Genomic DNA, 12,905 nt, shown 5'->3' with positions numbered 1-12,905 from the left:
GTCCGCGTCGCCACTGTCGACGACGGCGCGCCAAGTCAGACACGAACGTCAGCCGGCGGCGGCTCGCCGGGAGACGCCTGGCACCGCACGCGGGCAGGGCGGACGGCGGTGACGCGGTACACTCGAGCTGTGGGAGGGGTGGGGATGACCGGGCGAGTGGGCGTCGCCCAGCCAGGCGGGCGCAATCCCGCACGAAAGATACCGGAGCCCCAGCCCAACCGGTGAGGACGCGCGTGCCGCACGCAGACCACGCGAAGATGGCAGGATAGGGAGACTCCGCACGCTGAAGAGCCGGAACGGACTGATGCACGGGGGACCATGCGCGGGGGACAACGCTGGTAAAACCGGACAAGGCGACACAGGGGGAGTCGACAGAAGACGACAGCAGCCAACAGTACCCAATGAAACCCCGACATCGTCCCCTAAAACCAGGAACGACATGGGGATCAGCCGACGAATACTTGCAAAATCGGATTACGGAAACAGCGTAACGCTGCAAAGGCGACCCTTTGTCCAATGCCACCATCTGGGATTACTCCTGTCCCACCCCACGGAAACCAAAAGGCACCGCGTGGAAGTCGTACCAATAGCCTAGTGAACCAAGTGCCGCCTTCCGCCACAACCCACAGGCCCGCGGCGCGTCCCACAGGCCCACAGCGCGACCCACAGGCCCACGGCGCGACCCACAGACCCACGGCGCGGCCCACAGGCCCACAGCGCGACCCACAGGCCCACGGCGCGGCCCACAGGCCCACGGCGCGGCCCACAGCACCCGAAACCGCCGCAGTGCGACGCTGGGAGCACCGCCACGCCGCGGCGCTCCCTCTCAGCCACTCACCGTGGCCAGGCGGTGAGTAGGCTGGCCTTCGGACGGCTGAAAAGCGTCATCACGTGGCAGTCAGGTATGGAGGCTCAGCACCGAAACGGCGCGGTGCGGCACGAGACACGGTGCGGCACGAGGTGCGCCCACGACGCACCTGAAGCGGGTCACGTGCACAGCGCGCACGGCAGAGCACGGCACGCACACAATCACGAACAGGTCATCGAACGCGTCACAGCCAAAGACAGGGTCGGCATCGTCCCGCAACGACGACGACGACGGCGGCTGCCGCCAGCTCCGCCGGCGCTGCAGACGTACCGACAGAGCACAATCGGAGGCGGCGGCGGCGGCAGCAGCAGCTCGTCCGGCGGCGGTATCGTCATGCTGACGCAAGGCGCCGGGGCGGCGGCGGCGGCGGCGGCGGCGGCGGCGGCGGCGGCGGCGGCGGCGGCGGCAGCGGCTGGCGCGGCTGGCGCGGCCCGCGACAGCTCCGCGGGGTCGAACTTGAGCGACGCTGTAGAGGGCGCCACAGAGAGTAAGCGGCGGAGCGGCGGGAACGGCTGTGTGGATTGGGCCGTGGGCGGATAGGCATCCATCGGGCCCGGGCGATCGCACTCGGATGCATTCGTCGGTATCAAACTGCGCCAGCGGTGTACGACCGTGACACGCAGGGCGACGGGGAGAACGTACGGGAAAGCTAAACACATCCTCTTGAGCAGGTATTTAAAGGCACGATTCAATAGCCACGCAACCAAGTATTGTCTGGATCTCAACCAATACGCACTCTGGTGCTGCCAATAATAACAAAGGTACGATATCACGTAAAACCCGAAAGACGGACAGCACTTCATTTTGAAGGCCTAGCCCGTCAGTGCCATCTATCCAACATTTCTCAAACTGATAGTTGGCAGTTTGCGCACCTGGATCCAGCGGCGCCACCTTCTGCGCCACGGCGAAAAGATAGCTGGCGGGCAGCGAGACGGGCACCGTGGGGTACACGCAGTCTGTTGTCGGCACCTGCAAACAGGGTAATTCAGCGCGCTGGCCGCGGCACACGACCGCCACCGTCCCGCGGTGCCCGCGGCAGAGCAGACGGCAGCAGCGTAGAGCGCAACAGGCCGCAACGCAGCCGTCATGTTCAACGCGGCGACGCGACACTCATCTCGCGTTGACCACGAGCGACGGTTGTTTGCGAAGGTTTTTGGAGAAGTCAGCATTCCTCCCGTGCCGAGAAGACAACGGAATCATTTAGACAAAATTGAACCTGCCACCGCGCCAGGTTGTGCAACACAGTGCAGTCTGATGCAACAAAACAAGGAAGAATGCGCTCGCAGTAACTGTGACAACGTTCACAACAATATAAGCTCTTCCATTCGCTCGCACCGAACTCACGTGGAGCGTCACTCACCTCGATACATCTCTCTCGAACTCTAAGACCCTGCCAGACCTCAACGTCACTCCTCCAACAAGCATCCCCGAAAGGCGCGAGCCAGGATGTGTCCGAGCCGCCGCGGTCTGCCCTGCCCGCCACCGCCGCAACGGCCTCCCTTCGCTCTCACCTGTAAGCGCAGCAGCCGCAGCAGGCGCAGGAACACGGCCGAGTTGACGGCGCGCACGTGCGCCTTGGCCAGCGGCACCAGCGGGCTGGGCTTGCCGTGCAGGTGGCTGAAGAGCGGCACCGGCTCGACGTCGGTCGAGGACGGCCGCATACGCGCCAGACACACCTCCAGCAGCTCGCGCTGCAGCCAGCTCAGGCTGGCGACGCCCAGCTCACGCCGCGCATAGTCTGCCGCCGGGCCAACCCCGATTAGTGGCAGCCGGCGGGACGGGCTCAGGACCGGCGCCGGGTCATGGCGCAAGCCCGAGCCAGACGACAGAGTGCATGCAGCGCATTCAGTGCGGGAGGCGAGACACTGCTAGGACGTCCATTTGAAGGACAGAGCGCAGGAGTTGCTCACGTTCTCAGACTTGTGAAACGTGCGGCTTATGCTGTCCCGAACGCATCCTTTTCGGCAAAATCCCGATGTAGTTGTGAAATGATATGTTCAAGTGCCCATATCACCGCCAGAGCACAGGGACTCAACAATATTCCGCAGCATCTTCCGAACACATCTGCTACCGAAACAAACCCCAAACTTCCGCCCAGGGAGCGGCGGCACGCCGGCGGGCAGCGCCGGACACGCCGGGGCCGCGCCGGACACGCCGAGGCCGCGCCGGACACGCCGAGGCCGCGCTGCGCCACTGACCGATCAGGAAGCCGACGGCCGGGTGGTCGAGCAGCTGGCGGCGGGCGGCCGGGTCCGTCAGGTCCAGGGCCGGGCTAGCCCACGTCCTGTCCGGGCTCTCCGGCGTCGACTGGGGGCAGCACGGGTGACCGGTGACGGTACACGCGTCACGCGCAAAAGGAGGCTGGAACGCACGGCCGACGCGTTCTCACACGGGCCCACGCGAGCGCAGTTTCTGCGCACGAGACGAGTGACGGCCCGTCGGGTGGCGACATCACCGGGTCATTCGTCAGAAATAACCGTCGGGTGGCGACATCACCGGGTCATTCGTCGGAAATAACCGTCGGGTGGCGACATCACCGGGTGATTCGTCAGAAATAACCGTCGGCTGGCGACATCACCGGGTCATTCGTCAGAAATAACCGTCAGCCATTCAGCACTGCACAGCTTCCAGCGGCTGTAAACCTCCAACATTGCACGAAAAATCCCCCAGCCCACCAAAGCGTAAGGTTTAGTTCAATCCAACCCGGCTACGTCCAGTTCAACTTTGCTCCAGCTCTAGCTCCAGCTCCAGCTCCAGCTCCAGCCCTAGCCCCAGCTCCAACCCCATCTCCACATCCCGCCTCATCTTCAGCCCCAGCTCCAGCACCATCTGCAGCGTCAGCAGCCTCACCTCGTCGTCGCCACCGTCGACCAGCCGTTCCCTGAGCTCGAGGTACTGCTGCGGCGACACCAGCTCGAGGGCGCGCAGCTTGTCGAGCGCCCAGCGCGGGCTGACAGTGACACCGCTCTCGCGCTGCAGCTGCCCACAGGCGGCGGTCAGCCGGCCGGCGCCGCCCACCAACAGTCGCTGCAGACTCTCCGAGACGGCCTCCTCCAGACAGAGCACCGGGCCGCCGCTGGCCAGGAGGAGCACGATCAGGGCGGGACACAGGGCGGGAAGGGACCAGCACGGGAGCACAGACACACGCGGAGTGGACGTGTGGTGGCAACACATCCCCACTCAAAGAACGGTACATGAACTGAGGCCATAACCACAACACTCGCGGCATGATGACGACCCCCTCCACCACACAACGAAGTGAATACTGAATCCGGCCGCCGGTTCTCGCAACAGCTACAGAGGCAGCACCTCCCAGCGCTCGCAGCCGGGGAGCACCGACGCCGGAGTCGCAGTACTCACAGCGTGGAGGATCGCGCTATGGAGGCGTCCGCCGGAAGGGCGGCGCGCCCAGGACCCCCCTGTTTCTCGATGAAGCGCTGGATAGTGTGCTCAATCAGCTCCAGCCAGTCCTGCGACCGGAGGTCACGACTGGTCAGCGGGGCGGCGATGGCAGCGGCGCCGCCAGCTCGCCGCCGAGGCGATGGTGCACCACACCAGTGGCGCGGCCGAGCCGGGCAAGGACTTCGCACAGAGAGCCAGGACAGCCCGGCCACCAGAGGGCAGAAACAGGACGGGACGCTGTGGAGTGTGTACGGGGAGTGCCGAGGTGCCGCCCCACACACTGGGTTGCAACCACAGCACATCAGGACACAACACATCCCAACACAACACATCACGTCACGACGCGTCACGCCACAACACAACACATCACGCCACGACACGTCACGTCACAACACATCACGTCACGACGCGTCACGCCACAACACAACACATCACGTCACGACGCGTCACGTCACAACACATCACATCACGACGCGTCACGTCACAACACAACACATCACGTCAAGACGCGTCACGTCACAACACAACACATCACGTCACGACACATCACGTCACAACACAACACATTGCGCCACGACGCGTCGCGTCACAAAAAAACACACCACGACGCGTCACATCACGTCACGTCACGACACATCACGTCACGACGCGTCACATCACAACACATCACGTCACGTCACGTCGCAACACATCACATCACGTCATGACACGTCACGTCGCAACACGTCACGTCATAACACATCACGTCACGACGCGTCACGTTACGACACAACACATCACGTCACGTCACGACGCGTCACGTCACAACACATCATGTCACGATGAGTCACGTCACAACACAACGCATCACGTCACGACGCGTCACAGCACATCACGTCACGACACGTCACGCCACGTCACAGCATGTCACGTCACAAGCCACGTCACGGCACATCATGCATCACAACTCAACTCAACACACCGCAATGAAACCCAACGGATGTAAGCTAGGAAGGCGCTGAACCCCTAGCTTTTGGGCACCATAGGTTCGGGGTTTTTATGCTGACAATCTTGAGCCTTAAATAAACCAGGAGGACTGAATGAAAAAGACGGGCAGATTTCAGACTCATATAGACTCCCCCCCCCCCAGCCCCTTCTCGTAGATTTTAGCTGATCGGCCTCAGTCTGAAGTCTGAGAGTGGCGGCAGTGACGCTATATGCTGACACACGCTGCTAACACGCTGTACGCTGCCGTACGCTGACACACATGTACAAACACGCGTACAAAACAGTGAGCACCGAAACCCTAGAGAACAAAACACAGAATCCTGATGACAGCGACAAACTGTAGCAGTCACGCCAACAACGGTACACACACCAGCGTGTTCCAGTCCACGGCAAACTGTAGCAGACACGCCAACAACGGTACACACACCAGCGTGTTCCAGTCCACGACAAACTGTAGCAGACACGCCAACAACGGTACACACACCAGCGTATTCCAGTCCACGACGCAGACTAGCCGCAGCCAGACCTGCAGCAGCGGCAGCTCCGAGGTCACAGACCTGCAGCAGGGGCAACTGCGAGGTCAAGATGTCGGAGAAGATCCTCAGCACGGACGGCTGGATGAGCAGCTCGATCCTGCCCACGTCGCCCGCCACGTGGTGCAGGATGGTGAAGATGGCGTCGTTCAACACTGGCGGGTTGGTGGCGTGGAACCTGAGCAGGTCGGTGTAGTGCTTGATGACGCCTGGTTCGGCGAACCTGGAGCACCGGGCGGGCACCGAGTCAGACGGAGGTTGAAGCAGGCACCTCGTCACACATGGAGCTGACGAGGGGCACCGCAGAGGTGGGTAGGGAAGGCCAAGGGAAGAAGGACAACCGCGAAATGAGGAGGGAAAGGCTGACGAGAGATACCGGGGAGATGAGGAGAAGAAGGCTGCCAACGGGCGGCGGGAGATGAGGGGAAGGCTGACGAGGGACACCGGGGAGATGAGGAGAAAAAGGCTGACGACGGGCACCGGGGAGATGAGCAGGGAAAGGTCGACGAGGGGCACCGGGGAGACGAGGAGAAGAAGGCTGACGGTGGACACCGGGGAAATGAGGAGCGAAAGGTCGACGACGGGTACCTGGGAGATGAGGGGGGGAAGGCTGACGAGGGACACCGGGGAGATGAGGGGGGAAAGGTCGACGACGGGCACCGGGGAGATGAGGGAAAGGCTGACAAGGTATACCGGGAAGATGAGGAGGGGAAGACTGACGGGTGTCATTCCTTTGGTAATGCGGTGATCAAGGCCAAGTAAAATATAAGTGTCGCGTCATTCATATCTGGCGTTCGTGAACACGATTTCCGACTATCATGGCCGTCATGTGGCTCTCAATCAATGTTATGCCAGGTACGATGATGTTCCCCGTGATTGTTCACAACACCTGCCCCCTGACTGCCTCGCGCCTCCAGCCGTGGATCGGGCGTGACCAGGCCGCCCACCACGCCCAAGTTACCACCGACTCTTCCCCCCCCTCCCCCCCCCCCCCCCCACCCACACACACACCGGCTCGTGTCGGAGTGCAATGAACAAGCTCAGCACGCAGGTTCCCGAGTCAGGCTTGTCGCATACGGACCGATTCGGTCTCATGCTTCGTGGTATGCATATCTCATATGCTGCACGGCATGCCAGCAGCAGTTTTCCGTGTGAACAATGAAATATGCGATTTAAGCTAGCGCGGAGAAGGAGTATGAGTATGGGAAAATAGAACAATATAAAGTGTTGAATTTTATCATCTATGGCATGGACCCAATGAGCCAGTGTACCAGCATATGATGTGTCTTGCATCCCTTTTAACATGAGTATTTGACACTCAAGTACAATGTTTGAGCAAGTTCTGACTCGGTCCCATTATAGTTTCCAAAGACAGCAAACAACTCACATTCCAAACCAACTCTGTTGCTTGCAAGCTTGCCTGCGCCTGCAGCAGCGGCCTACAGCCACAGGTCCGCGTCGCCGGGTCGCCGATCGATGGGCCAGCATGCGGGCCGGTCGCGTGAGTCGACACGTGCGCGCCGGGCACGTGCGCGCCGGACACGTGCCGCCGCCTCATGTTTACCCGGCCGTCGGCGCCCCCGGGCCGCCCTTGGCCGGCGCAGGCCCGGGGCGCGGCGGCGGCGGTTTCGCCGCACGTGCGGCCCACTCAGCAGGCGGCCGTCGGGGGGGGGGGGGGGGAGTTCCACAACAGTAACGCCGCCACAAAACTCTTACCGGCCGGAGTGCTGCGACGTTACTTCTACTGCCAGTACATATACACGACATTAGTGCTGCGCGACAAAACTTATGCTGCAGAATCTTATACCCGTCATGTCATTGCTTCTAGTGCAAGCACTTTAAGTCATTATTTATACGCGAGCTTACACCTACTTCAATTACTTGCAAGTGGCATTAGCGCTACGCGGTAAAGCTCATACCTAAAAATACTTATACTTCAGAACAACTTATACCAGTCATTGCCTCTACCGCAAAAACTGTAAGTAAACGGCTATACATGGCATTCGCCTTATTGCAAAGTTTTATAGGCGACATCAGTGCTTCAGCAAAGCTTTGTGGTCAAGCCTCTGCGGTATAAATAATGACGATTATAAAATTTTCCGTGATCAGTTTTGTCGTGTAGCACTCATGCCGTATATGAGCGTTTGCAGTAGAGGTAATGTCGTGTTTAAGTAAAGTCTAAACAAGTTTTTGTGCCGGCCGTGATGTCGGGTATAACTAATGCCGTAGCACTCCTGTCGGCAGGGGTTTCTGGGGTAGCACCAATGTCGTGACACCGCTGGAAGAGCGAGCTGGACGGTGGTCGATGTTGCCATGGAGAATGTAGCGGCAGGCAGGCCCACATGAGTGAGCTGCGGGAGACCGACAGGCCAACTGTGATCAGAATAGCCTGAGGGGGGTGGGGTGGGGGGGGGGGGGAGGCAGATAGATTGCTTGCTGTCCGGCAGGGGCCGACGAACTGCTGCACGAGTTTCAGAAACCCCAGGCCTCCGTTGTGCTGCTAATGGTATCAGTAACTAACTGCCGCTGAACCGCAGCATCGAAGGAGTAGCTGATGAAAGCATGGCGCCTACCCAAAATTTGTCTAATTGTATTTTTTACAGAAGGGACACCACCTTCTTGTTTCCATGGCAGTTTTTCGACCCGAAGAATTCTCAAAGGATTAAAATAACAATACAACGAACAATTCTTATAATAAACAAGAGAGCTAATGCTATTTTGCGTTTTGTCTTCGGTCGCAGCGGTATGGACTAGAACGTTACCGACATGAAAACAAGCACCATTATGGTGTACCCGTTTCTGATGAAGCCGTATCAAGCCAAATCAAATGAACCATGGGGTCTTCCGCAACTTTTCGCGTGCCTCTCTCAAAAACTTTCTTGGTAGGTCCAATCTCTATCTTTTAAGGCTAGAAAACATCGGATTTCTATCAAGGATGGATGAAATGTTTCATATTCAGCTGAGCCTTTTTAATATTCCATAGCATGATTAGTTATAACTGTGCTACAAAAAAGCAAGTAAGCGATTTCTGGATGAAAATTTCTCTGCGATGAGCTTACGAAACTGCTCAAAATTGCTCTGCAAGGAGTTCGTTAAAATTGTTCTATAATGAGTTAACGACACTGCACGCGAGTCGTTTCATCAGACGTACTCTACAATATGACACGAACACACACACACACACACACACACACACACACACACACACACACACACACACACACACACACACACACACACACACACACACACACACACGCACACGCACATGCACACGCACACGCACACGCACACGCACACGCACACGCACGCGCACGCGCACGCGCACGCGCACGCGCGCGCGCGCGCGGACGACGTACCCTCTTCGAGTTAAAGAGAGCCATGTCATGTCAGGTCATGTCGGGTCAATCGTCTTCCATTCACGCTGCCGCGAAATCTGTCGTCCGATGTCCGCATCCAGTAGTTCAATATCCTCATACTAAGTTAGCTTTTATGCCAGCTAGTGACCTTACAAATTCACCTATAGCTTTTCAATAAAGTTGCTTAGTTACAACAGTTACCAACGCCCGTAAACGCTTCAACTTTTTAATTTAGCCCTTTTACCAACTTGGCTGTGTCAGAAACTTCGACATGGCTCGCTGTGCCTGATTTCAACCCAACGTTCACATGAGAAACACGGTGGGTGGGGGGTAAGTGGTTAAGTGCGCTTGCAAGCAACATTATGCATACAGATAAGACGGTGGTAGTAGCCTTATTTCTCGTAGGAAAAGCAAGAGAATGAAGAGACATATGCGTTGATATTTCGGCAACATGCGTTTATCGAAACAGATATCTATCTCAAAAACATTTTTTTTCTATGATGCAATGAGTTCGTGATAAACGAAAGCCGACATGCTATGACGGTCAACGGCGACAAAACGGATGACAGAGCATGCTCAAGCGAACTGATATTCGTTTCGACAAAGTATGTTGCCGAAATATCGACGCATCTATGTCTTTATTCTCCGTCTATTTCTCAATTCTCCGGGTTTTTCGATGAGGAATAAGGCCACCACTTATGTCTTGATATGGAAAGGGGCTCAATATCAAACACTTCCGAGCAGGGAAGAAGTTTCCCTTCATGCGTGGCACTGACGAAGATCCTCGAATCCAGGTTTTTCTGTGGTGTTTGTTTGGCAGCGTAGCTTGCGTTTTTTGAATGGTTTTGCTGATGGCGTCCGAGTGGCGCCAGTGACTTATGATAATACAGCAATGAGAGTGAGCGGCTTTTAGCAGGAAGAATGGCAAACACAGCCGATACACAGATCCTGAGATAGCACTAAGATAACTCATCCAGCTAGTGGGAACAAGCTCACTTGGCGTTTGTCAGGTATCACTTACGCAGTCCAAGGAGTTCACAGTAAGACGCGGACGGGAAGGATAGATGGTGACAATTGCTCTAACAAGGCATGCATTTTGAATGGATATGCTTAAAGAACCTGCATCTGCGAGAAATCATTAACCTTTAATTAACGCACTCACTGCACAACCAATAACAATTAACCTCTAATGCAACCACAGCCCCCAGAATTGATCCTCCCTTGTCTGCGGCCGTGTTCCTGACTGGTGTTCAAACCTCCTCTCACCTTGTTTTACAAGGAGTGTTCCACATTTATATGAGGTTTTGCGCTGAAATAACCATCTTGAAGAACTTGTGGTGCTGCTCACAATTCGGTCTTTATTAAGGCCAAAGCTCCTCTAGTTTCACGCCCGCGAAAAAGAGAAAAGACAAAAAGGAAAGAGTGTTTCAAAGTCACTTTGGGATTCATGACATCATAATGCCATTACTCAAATCCTGCCATTCCATAAGCCATGCGGCGATTAGGGCCAATAAAATAGAATTGTCCAGCGTTCATATCTGGCATTCGTGAGCATAATTTTCAGATATAACGGCCGCCAATTGGCCCTCGATCAGTGTTACGCAAGGTACGACGACGTAATCAAACTACGACGCATTGTGGAGCATATTTACTAAACAGAGAACTGTATTGTCTTTTAGAGCAATCTTTCCCGCCTAAAAGTATACTGATGGTTATAAATGAGCCTGTTTCATCATATATGATGCTTGTTTCATTATCTTCCAATGCAAATCATTCTCTCTAACAGTGAAAGCTGCGCGCGTCTCTTAGTAACCTTATTATCTGGGGCTGATACCTCCCAGTGTTTCAGATATATAACGCAGTGCTAACGTGGTAGTAACAGTGTGCCAGAGAAAATATAATAGACCTTGACGCACTGTGGAGTTTATCTACTAAACAGAGAATTGTACTGTTTTTTAGAGCAGTCTTTCCCGCTTAAAAGTATACTGATGGTTATAAATGAGCCTGTTTCACCCTATACGATGCTTGTTTCAACATCTTCCAATGCGAATCATTCTCTTTAACAGAGGAAGCTGCGCCCGTCTCTTAGTAACCTGATTACCTGAGGCTGATACCTTCCAGTGTTTAAGAGATATGACGCAAAACTAGCCATGTTTCACTCGAAAATGTCTCAGCTGCGGCGGCTGTTTCATTTGCGGAAGGCTTCCACTCAGCAGTAGTCAGTCAACTTTTTCCGAGCTAAAGAAGAGATTAAGCGGTTGTTTTCTTAGGAGATAAGCACTGCCTTAGTGAGGTTTTGATTCTACTAAAAACTTATAGAGGACCCCTGAATTCGCTGCAGAGGGAATCACGATAGGTTACAATGGTGGCAGTGTTCCTTTGACGGGACCCCGCGCAGCGTTACGTATTAGCGACCCCCCCCTCTGTGGTATTCGCAGACAGTCGCGGTGTACGGGACCCCGCGCAGCGTTGCGGATTACCGACCCCCCTCTGTGGTATTCATAGACAGTCGCAGTGTCACCCGGTCATTCCCAACATCTCTCTTGTGACCACTTGACCAGCCGTTCGCTTGTTTTTTCCAAATTGTCTGCGAAATGTTCCTTCCTTTTCACCAGCGGAAGAAACGAACGGCTGACAAAATAAGGAAGAAGGCAAGACCAAGAAGGAAGACAAAAAAAAGCACAGGAGATGCCATAGCTTGCGGCGTGGTTCGTATGCAAGTCAGTTCTTCTTAGCATAGCTCGCCGGTTACGGCCTCAGCCTAGTTGTCGAAAATAGAGACCATGCCATTAGAACGCCAGGCATGAGAAAGCAAACCACACGGCCGGGAGCTCCTAAACTGGCTTTGGGCTCACGTGCCCGGCAGCCCCCCCCCCCCCCCACCGTTGCGTACGGCTCGCGGAAGACGGACACGGGTCACGTGACCGCCGTCTCGGCCCGTCACGTGAACAACACTCCGGCCCTTCACACGAGCACCGCTCCGACCCGTCACGTGGGCACCGTCCCGATGCGTCGTCAAGTGAGCACCGTCCTGGTTCGTCACGTGAGCACTGTCCTGATCCGTCACACGAGTAGCACCGTCCTGGTCCGTCACGTGAGCACCGTCCCGGCCTGTCACAAACACCGTCCTGGTCCGTCACGTGAGCCCGGTCCCGGCCTGTCACATGAACACCGTCCTGGTCCGTCACGTGAGCCCGGTCCCGTCCGGTCGGGGCCACGATCCTCCTGCAGGCGCCTCCGGCCGCGTGCCGAACACGCTGGCAGTTGCCCACCCCCACCCCCCTCGGAGTCCCGGCCGTTCGATCGGGTGGCCGCGCACGTGACCGGCGCGCACACTGCCACGTGACCCGCATCGATTCGACGCGGAGAGACTCGGCTTTAGGCCGGGTCCCGTGAGAGCCCCGGCCTAAGAGAACAAGCTACAGCGCTCAACACATAATGTGTCCGACGTACAAGCTGTCCAAGGGACCCTCCACAATTTCCGTTTAGCGTGGAGGATGGAGTGTAAACGAAGGGTAACAAGAGGGATGCTACTCTGGAGTTTTTACCCAGCGCGACCAGTGCGCTATCAGGAGGAGGCGGTTAAAAATTGCTAAAAAATACGTAACGCTCTTTATGGTCAGTCCCCATTAACATAATATCCGAAGTACAGTATGTACAAGAATTATCTTCAGCGTGACCGCGTTTTACCTGAAGAGCAGGTGGCTACAACCAGCGTCCCAGAACGGCCCAGCGACACGGCGTCGATTCCGCTAT

The 12,905-nt window shown here is 56.3% G+C and overlaps 1 protein-coding gene across 1 annotated transcript in view; it reads right to left on the bottom strand.

The window, feature by feature from the left end:
- Nucleotides 1-898: 898 nt before the first annotated feature.
- LOC119097448 (protein timeless) overlaps nt 899-12,905 on the bottom strand; it is a gene marked incomplete in the record, with an annotated part of 14,846 nt that continues 2,839 nt past the window's right edge. Inside the window, 8 exon segments of the mRNA XM_037220479.1 lie at nt 899-977; nt 1,286-1,334; nt 1,741-1,837; nt 2,380-2,606; nt 3,067-3,175; nt 3,719-3,944; nt 4,229-4,338; nt 5,815-5,996. Coding sequence (XP_037076374.1) covers nt 899-977; nt 1,286-1,334; nt 1,741-1,837; nt 2,380-2,606; nt 3,067-3,175; nt 3,719-3,944; nt 4,229-4,338; nt 5,815-5,996 — 1,079 coding nt within the window.

The sequence above is a fragment of the Pollicipes pollicipes genome, unplaced genomic scaffold (assembly GCF_011947565.3).
Source record: "Pollicipes pollicipes isolate AB1234 unplaced genomic scaffold, Ppol_2.1 Scaffold_4295;HRSCAF=5057_pilon_pilon_pilon, whole genome shotgun sequence".
NCBI classification, from domain to species: domain Eukaryota; kingdom Metazoa; phylum Arthropoda; class Thecostraca; order Pollicipedomorpha; family Pollicipedidae; genus Pollicipes; species Pollicipes pollicipes.
The sequence above is the reverse complement of the archived record's forward strand: the minus strand, read 5'-3'. Positions and strand labels throughout refer to the sequence as shown.